Source organism: Oncorhynchus mykiss, chromosome 11 (assembly GCF_013265735.2).
Source record: "Oncorhynchus mykiss isolate Arlee chromosome 11, USDA_OmykA_1.1, whole genome shotgun sequence".
In the NCBI taxonomy this organism is placed as follows: Eukaryota; Metazoa; Chordata; class Actinopteri; order Salmoniformes; family Salmonidae; genus Oncorhynchus; species Oncorhynchus mykiss.
Window position 1 is genome coordinate 55,832,446 of NC_048575.1, and position 21,795 is coordinate 55,854,240.

The 21,795-nt window shown below is 41.4% G+C and overlaps 1 protein-coding gene across 5 annotated transcripts; it reads left to right on the forward strand.

Annotated features, from left to right (window-relative positions):
• Window positions 1-9,587: 9,587 nt before the first annotated feature.
• Window positions 9,588-20,348, forward strand: slc25a37 (solute carrier family 25 member 37). 5 transcript variants are annotated; one of them, XM_021621462.2, is made up of 8 exons: window positions 9,841-9,979; window positions 14,122-14,186; window positions 14,377-14,495; window positions 15,114-15,175; window positions 15,644-15,762; window positions 15,867-16,095; window positions 16,330-16,386; window positions 16,552-20,348. In XM_021621462.2, the coding sequence occupies exons 6-8, from the start codon at window positions 15,873-15,875 to the stop codon at window positions 17,082-17,084; spliced, it is 813 nt and encodes a 270-aa protein (XP_021477137.1). In that variant the 5' UTR covers window positions 9,841-9,979; window positions 14,122-14,186; window positions 14,377-14,495; window positions 15,114-15,175; window positions 15,644-15,762; window positions 15,867-15,872; the 3' UTR covers window positions 17,085-20,348. The 5 variants fall into 5 exon arrangements, with proteins under 5 accessions (XP_021477136.2, XP_021477137.1, XP_021477138.1 ...); XM_021621463.2 differs by lacking the exon at window positions 15,644-15,762; XM_021621465.2 differs by lacking the exon at window positions 14,122-14,186 and having other exon boundaries at window positions 9,843-9,979.
• Window positions 20,349-21,795: the final 1,447 nt, after the last annotated feature.

A 21,795-nucleotide genomic window follows, 5' to 3' on the forward strand; every position in this document is an offset into this window, starting at 1 on the left:
ACTGTCAAACATGGTGGTGGCAGCATCATGGTTTGGGCCTGCTTTTCTTCAGCAGGGACAGGGAAGATGGTTAAAATTGATGGGAAGATGGATGGAGCCAAATACAGGACCATTCTGGAAGAAAACCTGATGGAGTCTGCAAAAGACCTGAGACTGGGACAGAGATTTGTCTTCCAACAAGACAATGATCCAAAACATAAAGCAAAATCTACAATGGAATGGTTCAAAAATAAATATATCCAGGTGTTAGAATGGCCAAGTCAAAGTCCAGACCTGAATCCAATCGAGAATCTGTGGAAAGAACTGAAAACTGCTGTTCACAAATGCTCTCCATCCAACCTCACTGAGCTCGAGCTGTTTTGCAAGGAGGAATGGGAAAAAATGTCAGTCTCTCGATGTGCAAAACTGATAGAGACATACCCCAAGCGACTTACAGCTGTAATCGCAGCAAAAGGTGGCGCTACAAAGTATTAACTTAAGGGGGCTGGATAATTTTGCACGCCCAATTTTTCAGTTTTTGATTTGTTAAAAAAGTTTGAAATATCCAATAAATGTCGTTCCACTTCATGATTGTGTCCCACTTGTTGTTGATTCTTCACAAAAAAATACAGTTTTATATCTTTATGTTTGAAGCCTGAAATGTGGCAAAAGGTCGCAAAGTTCAAGGGGGCCGAATACTTTCGCAAGGCACTGTACACAGTACATTGTCTGATGGTCTGCAACAAGAGTCAGTGGATAGCAGAATGCCAGATTATGAATTGTTGAGAGATGTTACGTAAAAAATGTGAGTGGTTCTTGAACACACATCACAAATGGACTATTTCCAAAGTTACAGGTTGGGAGCAATAAACCTCCCATTGAAAGTTCCCAGACCAACTGCGACTGATAATTTCCTATTATGGTATTTTAGAGTATCTGAAACTAAAGGATTGATATGCTGCTCCTCCTTGTAAAAATGCTGTACATTGTACATTGTTAAGGACTTGTATTCACCTGAGGCTAATTCATATTACTACCACTCACATGGCCAGCAGTGGGGCTGAACGTCTCTCGGTCAGGGGAGTGAGATAGGGTTGATTATACTCAGGAACTTTTACATTGGCACCATTCAGAGCATGTATCATAGTCTGGTATGGCAACTGAGAAAGGACCAAAACATTTCCAAAAACTCCAGTCACCCCGATACATGGACTGTTCTCCATGCTCCCATCCGACAGGCAGCACCTGTGCATCAAGGCTCAGACAAACAGACTCCTAAAGAGCTTCTATAAGACTGTTAAATGGCTAACAACCACTGCTCTCCCGCAGACTATCCACGCTGACTCTATGCCTATCCATAGGTCTCTACCCACTCAGATACAACCTACGCTGCTAAAATGATTATTGGTTAGATGTATTACTCTATTACACTGCTGTTCATTGATTATTGATTGCCATTACCATTAATATTTATCTATTTATCCTGCTACTAGTCACTATTACTCCTGTTTACATGTATATAAACTCAGCAAAAAAAGAATCGTCCTCTCACTGTCAACTGCATTTATATTCAGCGAACTTAACATGTGTAAATATTTGTATGAACATAAGATTCAACAACTGAGAGATAAACTGAACAAGTTCCACAGACATGTGACTAACATAAATTGAATAATGTGTCCCTGAACAAAGGGGGGGTCAAAATCAAAAGTAAGTACTGCAGTGCATCTCCTCCTCATGGACTGCACCAGATTTGCCAGTTCCTGCTGTGAGATGTTACCCCACTCTTCCACCAAGGCACCTGCAAGTTCCCAGAAATTTCTGGGGGGAATGGCCATAGCCCTCACCCTCCGATCCAACAGGTCCCAGACGTGCACAGTGGGATTGAGATCCGGGCTCTTCGCTGGCCATGAAAGAACACTGACATTCCTGTCTTGCAGGAAATCACACACAAAATGAGCATTATGGCTGGTGGAATTGTCTTGCTGGAGGGTCATGTCAGGATGAGCCTGCAGGAAGGGTACCACATGAGGGAGGAGGATGTCTTCCCTGTAACACACAGCGTTGAGATTGCCTGCAATGACAACAAGCTTAGTCCGATGATGCTTTTACACACCGCCCCAGACCATGATGGGCCTGACGGACCCTCTACCTCCAAATCGATCCCGCTCCAGAGTACAGGCCTCGGTGTAACGCTCATTCCTTCGACGATAAACGCAAATCCGACCATCACCCCTGGTGAGACAAAAACGTGACTCGTCAATGAAGAGCACTTTTTGCCAGTCCTGTCTGATCCAGCGATGGTGGGTTTGTGCACATACGCAACGTTGTTGCCGGTGATGTCTGGTGAGGACCTGCCTTACAACAGGCCTACAAGCCCTCAGTCCAGCCTCTCTCAGCCTATTGTGGACAGTCTGAGCACTGATAGGGGGATTGTGCATTCCTGGTGTAACTCAGGCAGTTGTTGTTGCCATCCTGCACCTGTTCCGCAGGTGTAATGTTTGGATGTACCGATCCTGTGCAGATGTTGTTACACGTGGTCTGCCACTGCAAGGACGATCAGCTGTCTATCCTGTCTCGCTGTCTTAGGTGTCTCACAGTACAGACATCGCAATTTATTGCCCTGGCCACATCTGCAGTCCACATGCCTCCTTGCAGCATGCCTAAGGCAGGTTCACGCAGATGAGCAGGGACCCTGGGCATCTTTCTTTTGGTGTTTTTCAGAGTCAGTAGAAAGGCCTCTTTAGTGTCCTACGTTTTCATAACTGTGACCTTAATTGCCTACTGTCTGCAAACTGTTAGTATCTTAACAACTGTTTCACAGGTGCATGATCATTAATGGTTCATTGAACCATTTACAATGAAGATCTGTGAAGTTATTTGGATTTTTACAAATTATCCTGAAAAAGGGACATTTCTTTTTTTGCTGAGATTATTACCATAACTATTTATATATTCTGGTTACCAGTCACTTTTTAGCCCTGTTTACATGCACATCCTACTTCCAGTCACTTTTTAAGTATTTATTTTAACTAGGCAAGTCAGTTAAGAACAAATTCTTATTTACAATGACGGCCTAGGAACAGTGGGTTAACTGCCTTGTTCAGGGGCAGAACAACAGATTTTTACCTTGTCAGCTCGGGTACAGTGCCTTGCGAAAGTATTCGGCCCCCTTGAACTTTGCGACCTTTTGCCACATTTCAGGCTTCAAACATAAAGATATAAAACTGTATTTTTTTGTGAAGAATTAACAACAAGTGGGACACGATCATGAAGTGGAACGACATTTATTGGATATTTCAAACTTTTTTAACAAATCAAAAACTGAAAAATTGGGCGTGCAAAATTATTCAGCCCCCTTAAGTTAATACTTTGTAGCGCCACCTTTTGCTGCGATTACAGCTGTAAGTCGCTTGGGGTATGTCTCTATCAGTTTTGCACATCGAGAGACTGACATTTTTTCCCATTCCTCCTTGCAAAACAGCTCGAGCTCAGTGAGGTTGGATGGAGAGCATTTGTGAACAGCAGTTTTCAGTTCTTTCCACAGATTCTCGATTGGATTCAGGTCTGGACTTTGACTTGGCCATTCTAACACCTGGATATGTTTATTTTTGAACCATTCCATTGTAGATTTTGCTTTATGTTTTGGATCATTGTCTTGTTGGAAGACAAATCTCCGTCCCAGTCTCAGGTCTTTTGCAGACTCCATCAGGTTTTCTTCCAGAATGGTCCTGTATTTGGCTCCATCCATCTTCCCATCAATTTTAACCATCTTCCCTGTCCCTGCTGAAGAAAAGCAGGCCCAAACCATGATGCTGCCACCACCATGTTTGACAGTGGGGATGGTGTGTTCAGCTGTGTTGCTTTTACGCCAAACATAACGTTTTGCATTGTTGCCAAAAAGTTCAATTTTGGTTTCATCTGACCAGAGCACCTTCTTCCACATGTTTGGTGTGTCTCCCAGGTGGCTTGTGGCAAACTTTAAACAACACTTTTTATGGATATCTTTAAGAAATGGCTTTCTTCTTGCCACTTCCATAAAGGCCAGATTTGTGCAATATACGACTGATTGTTGTCCTATGGACAGAGTCTCCCACCTCAGCTGTAGATCTCTGCAGTTCATCCAGAGTGATCATGGGCCTCTTGGCTGCATCTCTGATCAGTCTTCTCCTTGTATGAGCTGAAAGTTTAGAGGGACGGCCAGGTCTTGGTAGATTTGCAGTGGTCTGATACTCCTTCCATTTCAATATTATCGCTTGCACAGTGCTCCTTGGGATGTTTAAATCTTGGGAAATCTTTTTGTATCCAAATCCGGCTTTAAACTTCTTCACAACAGTATCTCGGACTTGCCTGGTGTGTTCCTTGTTCTTCATGATGCTCTCTGCGCTTTTAACGGACCTCTGAGACTATCACAGTGCAGGTGCATTTATACGGAGACTTGATTACACACAGGTGGATTGTATTTATCATCATTAGTCATTTAGGTCAACATTGGATCATTCAGAGATCCTCACTGAACTTCTGGAGAGAGTTTGCTGCACTGAAAGTAAAGGGGCTGAATAATTTTGCACGCCCAATTTTTCAGTTTTTGATTTGTTAGAAAAGTTTGAAATATCCAATAAATGTCGTTCCACTTCATGATTGTGTCCCACTTGTTGTTGATTCTTCACAAAAAAATACAGTTTTATATCTTTATGTTTGAAGCCTGAAATGTGGCAAAAGGTCGCAAAGTTCAAGGGGGCCGAATACTTTCGCAAGGCAATGTATTTGATCTAGCAACCTTTCGGTTACTGGCCCAATGCTCTAACCACTAGGCTACCTACCGCCCCCATATAAACACACCTCAACCACTCCAGTACCCCTGCACATTGAATAAGGTACTGGCACTGACCTGTATAAACTTGCATTATTGTGTTCTTTAACTCTCTTTGTAGTTCTTGTGTTGTTTCTATTCATACTTTAATTTTGTATTATATTTTCTATTACTATCTACACTACTATCACTGGATTGTTGGGAAAGAGCTCTCAAGGAAACCATTTTACTGTTCTCTTTTACACCTATTGTGTGCTGTGCCCGCGGCGAATAAACGTTGAAACTTGAAAAAATCTGCTCACTTGAATAACTAAAAATAATTTGTATATCATTTTAAATGTTGAAAAAAATACTTTCACTATAGTAAGCGTGACTGATTGTTGCTTGCTACTTAATCTACATGTTTTCTTCATGGCCTTCATGTCTGCCATAACTGTGCATTTACTTATAGTTAAGTAAAGCTGTAGGATTTTAATTTGCAGGAGAACTTTCATGCAATGCAGGACATTTAAAACTTGTAGTGAATTTGATCCTGGACATCTTGACGGGCCGCCCCCAAGTGGTGAGGGTAGGCAACAACGCATCCTCCACGGTGATCCTCAACACAGGGGCCCATCAGGGGTGCATGCTTAGTCCCCTCCTGTGCTCCCTGTTCACCAATGACTGCGTGGTCATGCACGACTCCAACACCATCATTAAGTTTGCCGAAGACACAACAGTGGTAGTCCTGATCACCTACAACAATGAGACAGCCTATAGGGAGGAGGTCAGAGACCTGGCAGTGTGGTGCCAGGACAACAACCTCTCCCTCAACTTGAGCAAGACAAAAGAGCTGATCATGGGCTATAAGAAAAGGAGGGCCGAACACGCCCCCATTCACATCAACGGGGTTGTAGTGGAGCGGGTTGAGAGCTTCAAGTTACTTGGTGTCGACATCACTAAGGACCTATCATTGTCCAAACACACTAACAGTCGTTAAGAGGGCATGACAACGCCTATTCCGCCTAAGGAGGCTGAAAAGATTTGGTATGAGACCTCAGGTCCTTAAAAAGTTATACAGCTGCACCATTGAGAGCATCCTGACCGGTTGAATCACCGCCTGGTATGGCAACTGCCCGGCATCCGACAGCAAGGAGCTACAGAGGGTAGTGCGCACGGCCCAATACATAACTGGGGCCGAGCTTCCTGCAATCCAGGACCTCTACACCAGGCACCTAAAATTCTCAAAGACTCCATCCACCCAAATCATAGACCATTCTCTCTGCTACCACACAGCAAACAGCACTAGAGCAACAGGTCTGGGACCAAAAGGCTCCATAGTGGTTTCTATACCCAAGCCATAAGACTGCTGAGCAGTTAATAAAATGGATACCCAGACTATTTGCATTGACCCTCATGTTTCTTATTTTTTAAACTGACTCTTGCACAGGCTTGATGTACAGTGCCAGTCAAAAGTTTGGACACACCTACTCATTAAAGGGTTTTTCTTTATTTTTACTATTTTCTACATTGTAGAATAATAGTGAAGATATCCAAACTATGAAATAACACATATGGAATCATGTAGCAACCAAAAAAGTGTTAAACATATCAACATTTATTTTATATTTGAGATTCTTCAAATTAGTCAACCTTTGCCTTGATGACAGCTTTACACACTCTTTTTATTCGCTCAACCAGCTTCATGACGTAGTCACCTGGAATGCATTTCAATTAACAGGTGTGCCTTGTTAAATGTTAATTTGTTTGATTTTTTTCCCCTTCTTCATGCGTTTGAGCCAATCAGTTGTGTTGTGACAAGGTAGGGTGGTATACAGAAGATAGCCCTATTTGGTAAAAGACCAAGTCCATATTATGGCAAGAACAGCTCAAATAAGCAACGAGAAACGACAGTCCATCATTATTTTAAGACATGAAGGTCAGTCAATACAGAACAATTCAAGAACTTTGAACGTTTCTTCAAGTGCAGTCGCAAAAACCATCAAGCACTATGATGAAACTGGCTCTCATGAGGACCGCCACAAGAAAGGAAGACCCAGAGTTACCTCTGCTGCAGAGCATAAGTTAATTAGAGTTAACTGCACCTCAGATTGCAGCCCAAATAAATGCTTCACAGAGTTCAAGTACCAGACACACCTTGACATCAACTGTTCAGAGGAGACTGTGAATCAGGCCTTCATAGTTTAATTGCTCCAATGAAACCATTACTAAAGGACACCAATAAGAAGAAGAGACTTGCTTAGGCCAAGAAACACGAGCAATTGACATTAGACCAGTGGAAATCTGTCCAAATTGGAGATATTTAATTCCAACCGCTGTGTCTGTGAGACACAGAGTAGGTAAACAGATGATCTCCGTATGTGAGGATCGCACCGTAAAGCACAGAGGAGGAAGTGTGATGGTGTGGGGGGTGTTTTGCTGGTGACACTGTGATTTATTTCGAATTCAAGGCACACTTTACCAGCATGGCTACCACAGCATTCTGCAGTGATATGCCACTCCATCTGGTTTGCGCTTAGTGGGACAATCATTTGTTTTCAACAGGACAGTGACCCAAAACACACCCCCTGGCTGTGTAAGGGCTATTTGACCAAGACGGAGAATGATGGAGTGCTGCATCAGATTATCTGGCCTCCACAATCACCCGACCTCAACCCAATTGAGATGGTTTGGGAGGAGTTGGACTGTAGAGTGAAGGAAAAGCAGCCAACAAGTGCTCAGCATATGTGGGAACTCCTTCAAGACTGTTGGAAAAGTATTCCTCGTGAAGCTGGTTCAGAGAATGCCAAAAGTGTGCAAAGCTGTCATCAAGGCAAAGGGTGGCTATTTGAAGAATCTAAAATCTCAAATATATTTTGATTTGTTTAACACTTTTTTGGTTACTATGTGATTCCATATGTGTTATTTCATAGTTTTGATTTCTACACTATTATTCTACAATGTAGAAAATAGTAAAAAATAAAGTCTCAAACCACAAACTTACAACCCCCCCAACACACAAACATGCATATTGACACCACACACACACCCATTCCCATTCTTCACATATGCAGCTGCTACTTTCTGTTTATTATCTATGCATAGCATAGTCACTTTACCCCTACCTACATGTACATATTACCTCAATTATCTTGGCTAAGCTACCACTGCACATTGACTCGGTACTGGTAACCCTTGTATATTATAGCCCAATTATTGTTATTTTAATGTGATACTATTTCTCCATTAGTTTAGCAAATTGTTCTTACTAACTTTTTAAAAACTCTGCATTGTTAGTTAAGGGCTCGTAAGTAAGCATTTAACATAAAAGTCTACAAAGGCACGTAAGTAAGCATTTAACATAAAAGTCTACACTTGTTGTATTTGCCACGTTACAAATGCACATGTATTTTAATTTGAGGTTTAAAAAGGCTTCATTTTCCCTTTCGAAAAATGTGTCAACCCCCACCAAAATGTCCATAAATTATAATCCACATTATAGTTCATATTTTCTGTTGCTGCAGCCTGCAGGATTATTTTCCTTCTGTAGCAAACTGGCTCAAAATAAATTCCTATATCTGTGACTTCCAAGCAACAAGTCTCAAGTTTCAATCATACAGGCTTGTTGGTCTGGGAAAACCACATAGGAAACCACATTTAGGGTAGACACACTTCTACTAAAAAGGGTGAGGTTGAACATTGTCTGTTTCAGATTGCTCTACTACCATGTACTGAACAGATGGTGTGTGATAAGGGGACCACAACCCTGCTAATCTACACACCCACCCCTAGGCACCCACCCTCGATGAGGAATACACCCTACTTTACTATTTGATGGGATTACAGCACTATGGCCCAGCCCAGTCAAAATATACATTTACTACCAAACACTGGTATTGAATAGCACCACAAACCACCAAAACAAATTATTTTTAAAAATCGAACAAACCAGAGCGGGATAAATCTGTTTACTTTCTTAATTCAGTTTACCTTATGCAATATGGCATACCGTATGCAGTGCCATATGCATTTAACATCATAAGTAGGACTACCATTGACAAATAAAGCTAATAGAAAAAAAGGCTTGGAAAAAGGCTACATCACTATCATCATGACATACATAGTAGGAGTTTTAATGTGCATCAGCCTAGCCTGTTTCCACTCCTTGTAGGCTTCTCCATGCTAGCAGCACTCAGCTCATGTTGATGATATTTTGAGTGATTCCTCATGCCACATGCTGTATTATATTGGCAATTTAGGTTGTTTTAACAAGGGTAAACATGTATTACTTTTGAATTAGACAGGAATCAATTACCTTTGTGACCCCTTTGTCCATATTATGATTAATGAGGGAGTTATTAAAGCTGCCCAGAGTTGAACCGGTCAATGGCCCATCACTTCATTGGGTGAAAGGAGGGAGGAGCACCTTTCTCAAAATGAACAGTAATCGGCAGGGCTCGGTCATGTTGTCAACAAAGCAGCAGCACGATGCATCTTCCAGAAACATACAACTTTTCCATAAAACAATTGTAATAAGTTTCACTGGGAAGGCAGATAAAGCGTTTTTTTCTAAAGCAATCACATTTGCATGGGAAAACCCAGAATCCTACTAATCCCACGTGTTCAACTACGTCATTTTTGTTTTGAGCAGACTTCTCTGTTTGACAGAGCGGGGTTCCTGACTCACGTCTGGGAGGTAGCCCGGTTCCAAATCGAATGCGAACAAATTTCCGCCGGTGCAACACGAGCGCCCGGACGAGATTAATCGAACCCCCTCATTGAAAAGCACTGTCAATTCTGTAAACAGGCTAGCACTAGTGGGCTACTTTTCATTGGATAATTCCGGCTGTTGGTTCCGCCTCATTTTCGATTTTCTGGATGTTCATTGCTCAAACTAGACAGCTATCGTGTATTCTTCTGACGTCATCTAGGCGCTGGAACTCGTTGAAAATGTTGTGGTTGTCCATGCCGCCGATTCAGTGCTTGTTCGTAAAGATCTCCTTTTGATCAGTCTCCCCCGCATGGAGTTGCCCGGTGGTGGCAACCTTGGACATGTCGGAGATTAAGGGTAAAGATGGGGAGCCTTCGGAAGGCGACGGTGACTACGAGAGTTTGCCAGCGCATGCCTCATTGACAATCCACATGACAGCAGGAGCCGTGGCTGGAATCCTGGAGCACACCGTGATGTACCCCGTGGACTCTGTCAAGGTAGGCTTGCTAGCCCATCAACCAAGTGATGGGCTCAGTAACACTTTTCATTCGTATCATTATGCATTTCTGCTTTCCAACTCATCAGCACGCAGGGGAGGAAATAACCTTACCAGTTTAAATGTGTGAAGGTAGCTAGGTAGTTGGCTAGCTAGCTAGACGCTAGCGCTAATTAGCCAGCTACTAGCCAGCCAACTTACGCGTTATGAGACATGCCTTAGCATAGCAAGACACTCGCATATGTGAAATTCTGCCTGTCTTCCTGAAAGTACTCATCCTCTTAATGAAACATCATGCAATTGAACGTTTCCAGTATTTAACCGCACACTTAGCTACAGCTGCTAACCAGCTAAGTTAGCTAGCTTGGACATTTTAAAATCCAACAACCTTCAAGTTCAGAGTGAAGCATGGACATGTAGACATAGTTATCTGACATTACACACTCAGTGCCCATTTGTTCTATACAATTTTTTTTATCTTGCCCACATCTGAACTTATTAAACCTGTTGTCAGACAATTGAGGCAAACAGGTGAAGGTCACATGGCTGTGTGCCAGTTTAGAGCTGTCAAAGGTGCTCAAATTTAGCTAGTGGTTATTGTAAAATATACTAAACCAAATAATTTATTTCTGGACCAGTCAAAGTTTATAGGCTTCTAGGTAACCTATAGTATAAGAGGACATACAAGTATTGAGTAATTGGCTTTGAACTCTGTACCCCGCTATGCCCCCTCATTGCATACCAGTAGTTATTTCCCAGATCATTTCATGAAGTTCATTCATACATTTTTATTTAAGTACATTGCATGTACATTTGAAACATGTTTGACTTGACAAATCAATAGAGAACACTGACTACACTGACTACCTTGTGGCAAAAAAAGGCATAGGCTACATGGTCCAACATTTTTAATCAGTCAGACCATCAGAATGAGATGATCGGATATGGAGCCAAATTAGCCTGTGTCTCTTCAACAGGGTTACACAAGCCATTGTCGCCACTTCCTCCTCTGTAACTGCAAGAATCTGTAGTTGGACCTTTCATGCTGCCCATCTTACAACGTAAGGTTTTAGAGCCAGACTTTACACATCTAGTCAACACAGCCAAACCTAGCCACAGTGTTTCATTAACTCCGCTGCTGGGTTGTTCCACAAATTAGGTGCCTTTGAGCACTAACTTGGTGAGAAAAAGTTATATTTCACCTAATTTTAACATTCTGTCATAAAGAGCACATGTTCAATTAAAAAATGTTTTCCCCTCGATACAAAAACATAAAAGACTTAAGTGCAAAATAAAGTGACAGGGTTGACCGTGATAGGGTAGAAAATCCTCTTGTGACGGGGGAATGGAAGCTTGTGTGAAACAGGGAGGGGCAATTGAATGCAAGCTTCACAAAACATATTACACGGTTAAAACATTTGTAGCCTGTCTATGGGTAATAGGGTTGATGTGTTATGCTCGACCTGCTCAGTGTTCCACCACAAAACACCAGAAAATGTAGTAAAAGAGTAGAAGCAGCTCACCTGCTTTTACACTATTATTTGGCTATTCAATGTTTCTTTTAGAATTTCATTTTTCAAAAGGAATAGTTTCACCATGTTAAAATGTGTTCAGTTCACATAACAGGATTGACCTTCAAATAGAGTACAGTTTTTTTTTACCTTAAAAGTAATATTCAGAAATCACTGTCAAAACAACAATATTAAAGAGGGCTTTACAATAATGTTGAAGTGTGTTAATCTTCCTAGAAGTCAGAGGATGCACGGAGGGACATGTCAAAATGCTGCATTTTGGCACTTTAGCAAGTCTTATTCCCCTTAAAATTAAATATTGGTGCACAATTTATACTTAACGTATGAAATGGATGCAAAGGGCACTCATTTTGTGGACGACCCTGCTATGAATTTTTTTTTTTTTATGGAGGAATGGTTTAAGAGTTAAGTATATATACTATAGGCCTACTTCTAGTAACTATACGTCCCTCTGTGCTACTACTAGAAGTGTTATCTTCATGTCCCAATGGGCGTAAGCATTTGGAATCAGTCAGAAAAAGGGTGTGTGCACCGTCTTTCTCTTATACAGCTGATTAGCAAACTGCCATACAGCCTCTGCAAGCCATGGGATTAACTCCTGAAATGCATTTACACTCATGCCATGCACACACATTTAATCATTACTTTTCGTTTAAAAGAAACACAGAACACACTGACGTCCACAGCCACCAGTAGGTTCTGGTATCACAGTAGGGTGACTTTAACCCCTACAGTGTGTGAGGTTTCTCAGGCTTCTGAAGTTAGCTTGCTACTGATGAGCCCCTCCCCGCTGAAGAGTTAAAGCAGTGGTGGCACACAGAAACAGAGATTCCCTGCCCCATGTCTACACTACAACATCCATTCATTGTCATGGAAGCGTGGGGGGAAAAACAGTACTTCTTATGCTGGCCATAGAACATTAATGAATTTTGCTGTTGCCAGCCCTGCTTTTCTCTCCAGCCCAAAACAAGCAGGATGAGCTGGTGCGATTTTTCCACTCCAGTACCCAATGGGTCCCCTTCCTCCTCGCCAGTTGGAAGGGTGCCATTAATGTTAAAACAGAAAGAGTTTTTGAACCAAAATCTTCTGTAAGAAATACAGTTACTGAAACTATTTGAGTTGATCAGGTGGCTGTATTGGAGATGGGAGTTGGGGTATACTTGTGTTATAATGGCTTCACAGAGTTAGCCTAGCCCTAGATCCTGGTAGCATATATTTACTAAGAGTTTTATTACTGTCTCATCACCAAAACGTCTTATTTTGAGAAATGTACTGCTTCCTCTCATGAAGTAGTTCTTAAAGGTTCAATGCAGCTGTTTTAAATCTCAATATCAAATCATTTCTAGTAAAAAAAAAAAGTACCTTACTGCGATTTGTTTTCAATTAAAACCACATCGCTTCTTGGCGAAGAGAAACTCTTGCTTGAGAAATTGATCTAGGACTGAGTGAGGTGCCTCATTGGACGAGACTAATGGGAGGGATATGTAACCTGAAGTAGCTGTTATTGGCAGAGAGGTTTGGAACCCACTTTGTTATTGGTCTATTAACTTATATTGTCAGGCAGACCAAAACACCATCCCACCAAAGCAGGCTGAAATTTCCAGCAGCCTTTTCAAACCGCTCTTACACTAAAAGGCCATTGTCATTTTCACAATTTCAGTATTATTCCAACCTCAGTGTGGAAATGTATATAAAACACAGGAAAATCACATCTTTGACTGCTCTGTGCCTTTAAGCCCATCAGGAATGCATTTCCTGGTAGTAAACTGAGATCAGTGGCAGTAGAATGCAAACAAATGACTCATTGTGTGCCATGCAGCAGATTTATTTCTCCTAATTATTACGTTGTTGGAGATTTTACATTACTTAATTGTCGGACAAGGTGAGGAAATAAACCAAATGAAGTAAGGTCTACAGGTTTGTCTAATATTCAATCAATAGGTTTGTTTCCTGGTTCTTTGGCACGGCATGGCACAGCCAGAAAGAGTAGCCATTTGAATGGCCAGAGGCATTGTACCGTCACTGTGATAAACGCCAACTGGGATAAAGCTAGCTCTGTTTTGTCAAGTTGCCTAATGATTACAGACAGAGGCAGGCAAAGTCGCTCTCTCGCTCTCTCTGTAAGGCTGAGGCCAGAAGTACTTAATGAGCATAGAGTATCAAAAAATAGTAAGATGTTTGACAGCAGTCTCATTCTGTACTCTTTCTTCACCTCTTTGCTCAATTTCTTTTTAGAAACATTTTGCTTCAGTGGTGCTTAAGAGGGACTCTTATCACTTAAAGTAGGATCTGACAGGGGGTGGCTAGAACCTGGGCAGAGGTCCAACATGTATCAGTATTACAGCTTTGAGCCACCTTCCGTCTGCAGGTGTATCTCATTCTCCACACATATCAACTGCTTGTGTATTGGTTTTTTCTTCTCCCCTTTAGAGCTCAACTACTGTAGCACTCCTGCAGGAATGTGATTATATTATTAAAGTAAATAGTATTAAATATAAATGTATAGACCTTCAAAATGGTATATTTGTCTGTAATACAGTACATCATGCACCCTAACTGATATCATGCAGAGATAATCCTGTGAAGCTGTCCTGTGTGTTGGTTTCTCTAGAGCAAAGCTGCTAAGTAGATGGAATTACTTGGATGTGGAGGCTGAGATAATAACATAATGGGGAGGTAAGCTACAGACATGCAGTAGGCTTGCTGCTGGTAACTAAGGGCTGAATCATAACTCACTCAATGATTAGGCCTACATTGTTAAATTGTGAGCCAGGTTTTCCCGAGTAGAGCCTTTTTTGTTTACAAAAGTACTCTCACTAGGCTAACTCATTTGTCCCCTTGTGACAATATCTCTCTGTTCTCCCAGGCGTCGATCAGATGTGGAAAAAAAGTTAACACAAAAACCTGAACAGTTGAGGACCAAAGCTGCTTGGAGTTGGAGTAGGATCAAAGTCCTAGTACGGAATTGTTTGAGCAAATCTGCACGTACGTGTGTTTGATAAATGAAGGAAGGTCGTTGTTTCCAATTCAATTGTCTAATCTTGTCTCTGGCTAGTTGGTGTGCCTTGTTATGGTGGGTATACATTATTCCATACATTTTGCCTAAGTAATAACAGTACTATATATATATATATATATATATATATATATATATATATATATATATATATATATATATATATATATAATGTCTCTCTCTCAAACATTAGAAACGCCTTCCTAATATTGAGTTGCACCCCCTTTTGCCCTCTGAACAGCCTCAATTTGTCGGGGCATGACTCTACAAGGTGTCGAAAGCGTTCCACAGGGACGCTGGCCCATGTTGACTCCAATGCTTCCCCACAGTTGTCAAGTTGGCTGGATGTCCTTTGGGTGATGGACCATTCTTGATTCACACGGGAAACTGTTGAGCGTGGAAAAACCCAGCAGCATTGCAGTTCTTGACACAAACTGGTGTGCTTGACACCTACTACCATACTCTGTTCAAAGGCACTTAAATATTTTGTCTTGCCCATTCGCCCTCTGAATGGCAAACATGCACAATCCATGTTTCAAGGCTTAAAAATCCTTCTTCAACTAGTCTCCTCCCCTTCATCTACACAGATTGAAGTGGACTTAACAAGTGACATCAATAAGGGATCATAGCTTTCATCTGGATTCACCTGGTCAGTATTTCATTGCACGAGCAGGTGTTAATGTTTTGTATAGACTACAGATAAGACATTGGATTCACCCTTTCAAAGATGCGTTGAGAGAAATGAGTAATGTCACCTATAAGTAAAAGATGACTACAGAAGCAGTCTTGAAGGCACATACAGAAATCATTGTCTCCTTGAGGTAGAGCTCAACAATGTCTGTGATAAGTGTAGAGTTTTTGTTCAGTTTGACAAACTTAAACTCAAAGTTTTATGAATCCCTCAAGCCTCCAGATGAATCTGAAGGAAATGTAATTGACATTTTATTGTTGGGGGGGGGGGGGTGGAAGGAAACAAGGCAATATGCTAAGAAAGATAAAAATGGCATGTCTTTTGGGCTGCACTACATTTTGGGCTAAATAAAAACGTTGTTTGTGCTGTCCAAATAACTTGGCGTGTCAGGGTATAACAAAGAACTGACACAGCCCCCCACCCTAGGCCTGGGACAGACACACATCACTCAGAAAGGACATGAGTTCTGCCAAGAACAGATATCAAAAACATGGTGAGACATCACATCACAGGAGAAACAATTACCTCAGAAACAGACAGCCCAGGTGAGTGTGTAGGTTTGACTACAGTCTGTAGTTTAGCAGGTTGTACAGACTACTTCATGAGAAGCTAGGGCCTCTCACTTAAAATATCCCTCTTCTTTCTCTAGACCAGGATGCAAAGTTTGCAGCCAGACCCTAAGGCTCAGTACAGCAGCGTGTATGAGGCCCTAAGAAGGATCGTCCGGACGGAGGGTCTCCTCAGACCCCTGAGGGGCCTCAACATCACAATGCTGGGGGCCGGCCCTGCCCACGCCCTCTACTTTGCCTGCTACGAACATGTCAAGCGCACACTCAGCGAGGTCATTCAGAATGGAGGAAACAGCCACATAGCCAATGGTGCAGTACAGTTCTGTTTCCCTTGGAATTCTAACTCACATTACATACTGACCACTGGAAGGTCAGGGAACATGGCACAGGAAGAAGTTAATTGTTTTGGTAGTTGTGCTGGCAGTTTTGATAAACTAACATTATAAACAATTGGCTTGGTGAGAACTGATGTATTATTACGTGAGGTATTGTATGTTGATGGGTGGTAACATGCCTGACTTTGACTGTCTTTGTTCCATCTAGGACTGGCAGGCTGTGTGGCCACTGTGCTGCATGACGCAGTCATGAACCCAGCTGAAGGTAAGGCTTTGAAAGGGGGCTTTGGGTTTTTTGTGACTTTTTCAATTAGAAATCAAGATGGTAACAAACCGTTCTAGCTGGAGGGGGGAGGGTTATACAGTATATCAACCCCCTTCTCTTTGTTCCCCTGTCTGTGTGGTGGTGCTGTCCTTCATGGTGTCTTAGTGGTGAAACAGCGGATGCAGATGTACAACTCTCCCTACCGGAACCTGTTGGACTGTGTTGGGACTATACAGCGCACTGAAGGGCTCGCAGCCTTCTACCGCAGCTACAGCACACAGCTGGCCATGAACATTCCCTTCCAGGCTGTCCACTTCATGACATATGAGCTGATGCAGGAGCGGCTCAACCCCCACAGACAGTACCACCCTGGCAGCCACGTGTTGTCTGGTGCTGCGGCGGGGGCCGTATCTGCAGCCATAACCACCCCGCTGGACGTGTGTAAGACCCTGCTCAACACACAGGAGAACGTAGCGCTCAGCTCCATACACATCAGTGGTCACCTCACAGGCATGGCCAACGCCTTCAGGACAGTGTATCGCCTCGGTGGCATGGCTGCCTTCTTCAAAGGGATCCAGGCCCGGGTCATATACCAGATGCCCTCCACTGCCATCGCCTGGTCAGTCTATGAGTTCTTTAAGTATGTCCTGACCAAGCAGCAGATGGAGCGTGAGGCTGGGCCAGCTGGCCCAGTCTGAGGAAGGGCTGTGGACACCGCAATGTGACCACACCTGTACTAGAGGCTCCTGGTTCTCATGTGGGATCAATGCAAAAAGCCTCATGGTGACATCGTGTTCATAATTTATATCTGTGTGTGCTTTTGTATAATAACTCAAAGGGAAGTCACTGCAATGGAGGAAGTTTGAAAGACTTGCTGTGGTGGACCGTGGCACTCCTTACCCTTCACTTTCCTACCCAGCAAGCCCTTCCATTGTGCACTGTCATTCATTAGAGGAGTGGAGGCTGTTACAGGAACTGCACAGAGATGTATACAGAGAAAAGGTCATCTTCATATGGCAACAGGCCCTTTTCCCAAATCACCCGTTCACTAAGCACACAACACTACCAACTTCATCTATCACTATCTGGTGACAGTATTTTCATGATTACGTTGGGTTACATTCATACAGTATGTTTGTAGATCTGATATGGGAACTTTTTATTTATTTGATTTGCTTACCATGGCTTGCATTTTATGGATTTGGAAGATACACATAGTTGTTTGCTTGTTTTATTTCCTTGTGTATTTATAAAGGACTGTTTTATTGAACACATTCCTGAGTTTCGCTGCACAGTAGACACAATTGCGCTTTCAAAGTGCCTCTTTAGCATTGAAGGCAGCCACAACTTTAAAGTGTTTTGTGTTGTCCATGTCCTTAATAGAAATGGATTGGATCAGTCACCATTAACATAATCATTGTTTGCCATTGAAATGTAGATTAAATCGTATGATCTTTATATGTTACCTTTTCATCAATCATAGCAAGAAACCACTTGTTAAAACCAAATGTACTGAAATAGGACCATGTTACTTTTCCTTGGCCAGAAGGTTGGCATCATACAATGTGCCTATAATCTGAGCTAGCCTAAACCTTTCAAGATGAGGGCCTGTTTTCTATTCTGTGTTGGAAATGCGTTTGAGAGTTAAATTTCCTTTTGGCTGAACCACTAAATGTTGTGCTGGGTTTTTTAACTTTAGATAGGTCATCATTCTAACCTCTGCGCCAGTCAAAGTCTGTAGTAGTTTAGTAGTTCAGTTTCAGTAGTTTATTTTGACCACCCAGTGAAGTGAGTATTGCCTCCCTTTCCTGAGAGGTTACTGGAATCCCTCTCAATAATAAAGGTGTATAGGCCATAACGGCCCAAATGTTAGCCTTGTTTGAGCACAGTAGTATACTCTGGACTCTCACCAATGTGAGTGTTCGAGTGTATTATATAACAATCTATGTTGCAGAGAAGAGGCAGTGTTTTATATATTTTAGTGAGTGATCGTTTCCCAGGAGGCCTTTCATGATGCTGGTCCTCAGGTGAACCAAACCTCAGCATCAAGCCTGTAAGAGGCTGGTGGCATGGACCGCCTCATCTCTGCATCACACATCTGTGATGTTCATATTTAGCTTTGGAGTAAAATATCATGCTTGTAATAATGTACTTAGTTTATATCTCTAAAATGATTTTATGTGAGATCAGCAAATTTGACAGATTCTCAAACTACTACAAAACAAATAAAACATTCAATGTTAGACAGCAGAATTTGGAATGAGTACCACTGCAGCCCAGGGCAGTTAATCGGGCGAATCCTTTAAGCATTGGGTACAGTCTGTGACAATGGGCCCATTACTAATGGGTTACCAGATCAGCTGGTTGGCACGCTCTATTTATTAGACTTTTTTTTTGGCCCATTTTAGTCACTTCCTGTGCTCTCCCTGCTCTCTTCCCAGCCTCTTGGCTCCGAGTTTTCCGCTCAGAAGGCAGACATTCCTCCACATATTGCTGTAATCCACAGAGCTGCAAGATTTGTTTGTTTGCTTTTAATTAAATGTTGTTGGGTTTGTTCACCAGTGAAGTACAGCTGGTTCTATGAGATCTCCAAAGGTCCCAGTCCCTCAAATATAGGTTTATTCCTTGTTAAAGATCCCAAAGATATGTATTGTATGATTTCCTATTTGCAAACCTGTAGTGGTGAACATACCTGTAAAATGAAGCACTCATTCTTGTCCTCGTACTTATTGGCAGTCCTCTCATTCCAAGCATCATCTGCAACCAAAAAAAGCTTTAGCTTCTTATTCTTTGGACCTCTTTAGTTGAGCTAGTCATATAGCTGTCCTTGTGATGTTTCAAAAGTCACTTTGTGCCTCAACATTTTCACAAGAGGTGAATGAGAATTTCTTCAAATGTTTCTGTGAAGGCTGAAGGGTTAAAGGGGACATTTAGTCTGAACTGAGACGAGCAGTGGTCAAACCTGTTGCAGTATTCATAACGGAGATAATTTGGCCCACTGCATGACCATTTCTCTATTTAAATTTGAAGTCCTTTTGAGCCCTGTGGGTGTTTTTTATAGAGTTACACATATGTTTTTGCTAAATATCACAGCTATTGTTTATGTAAATGAATATGCAACACAGTAACACATTTAGGTTGATTTAAAGTCAATCTTATTGACAACAATACTGGACAGCTGAAGGTTAATTCATTTGATGTTTCTAGCATATTGTTTATTACTATTTCTGAAAAGGGGGAACTCCAGACAAATGTAATGTATTTTACTTACTATACAAATGCCAACATGCCATTTCTGTTCTATGCATTTCATTCAATTTGAATGAATCTTATGTTTTAAGAAATGCTGGTCATACAGTTGATGGAATTAGTTCCATTAAGAATCACTCGCCAGACATTACAAACAATACTGCTCCTATGCATTAATGTTGAGTAGAACTGACCTTTTTTAAGAAACTTGGAGATCGAAATGGATAGTTACATGGACTGGATGATAATCAAATGTTTAAAATGGTCATTAGACTAATCTGGTTCAGGTATTTAGTCTTGCTTTAGCTTCTGAATCATTTTTGATAAAGTATCCACAGAACACAGGTCTTGTTTTGCTCAGACATTACATTAGCCCTAGAGATCTAAGGAAAAATAAGTCTTAAACCCATGTTTATTGTCTAGCTTGTATAACTTGACTGTGAGATCATTTCAATATAATGTACTTTAATTATTATGTATGCCCCATGAATAAGAGTGATTGTGTTAATGGAGATTTGGTGAATTTATGTCTTATCTAGGGATGTTCATCATGTTACATCTTTGCTGCTTTTTTGCGCACAAAACACCGGGGGAAACTGGGAAGATTTATGACTAGAGTGCCATCTACAGCACAAGAATGTTAAATGACTGTGGTAATTCTGCTACAGTGTATATAACACTGGAGCTGAAATAAAAATGCAGGTGATAAATGATATGTGTACTGGATTCTATTACTATTGTTAAACAATGTGATTTAATGGAGTGTTACTGAGGGCTCTCAATCTTAAAGTATGTGGAAAGACCAGTCTGTACCTTGAACTTTATGACTTTAGAACCAATAGAGGGCACTATAGTTCATAATGGATAGTCACCTCAAAGCACACTGCTCACATGTGTTGTTTGGAGTTGTAGCCAGGTGTCTATTTCTGAAAATGATGTGCGGTTATGGTGAGAGTTAGGGAATTTTTACAATGTTTAATTGTTGCATTTGATAAGGTATAATATTGACCTATATACCTTTAATAATTTTGAAATCACCTCATTTCGTCTCTTACCTATGCTTTGACCTTTTTTAAAGGTATTGTGACTTGAATAACATCTCAAATAACTTTATTTGTTTAGGCTATGAAAGCGATGCGACATTACAGCACTTCCGGGTTCAGTCCCCTAATCTTTTGAATGGGCTTGTTGATTATGTGGTTATTATATGTGGTCATTTAAGATGTATATAAAATTGTGTTTGTGGATAAATGCCAGATGCCTCTTATGAAGGTTTTGTGCTGAAGACCAAGGCGCTACATTTTTGCCCGTTGAAGACCTTTCAAAAATCCTATGACAGTTTGACAAGGCTACTTCCTGGAAAATGCAGTATCACTTTTATAGTGTATTGTGTTGTATCATTGTATAACAGCATACATTTATAACATTAACTACAATGCTATGAATGTAATCACTAACCACTCACACAATATGAGGACAGGGCATAAAATCCATGACAACCATCTGACGAGTCGGATGCAAGAGTATATCTGCTGATGGGAGAAAAAAAGGAGCTGTGCTGGTGCCATGGTACGTACATCAGGGATCCAGTTTCACCGCTGTCCAGGGAATCTTCCCTTGTGCAACGATCAGGGCTGATTTAAACCACTTTCAGCTCCAGCAAATTTGTTAGCCAGTCACGGCATATTAGAGCACTGACAATGCCCATCTTTGTAGTGGAGTTTGGTTTTTCCCTGTCTTTAAAGGAAGTAATCTCTTTGTTTTCCAAAGTATGAGTGGGTACCATGAAGAGCAGCATGATGGTGTCACGACCACACTGTGCTGAATCTTAAGGGCCAATCAGATTCACAGGGAGATAAACCGTTAAAGCACAGAGCTAAACAGAGGAAAAGTGCAGGATTTAAAATAAAAATAAACATTTTCATTCTGTCTATTTGTTTCTGTTCAGACATTAGGGGTGCATTTCCATGAACTCTCACTTCACTTTTGTCTTTATAGATATACAGTGGGGAGAACATGTATTTGATAACCTGCAAAATCGGCAGTGTTTCTTACTTACAAAGCATGTAGAGGTCTGTCATTTTTATCATAGGTACACTTCAACTATGAGAGACCGAATCCAAAACAAAAATCCAGAAAATCACATATGATTTTTAAGTA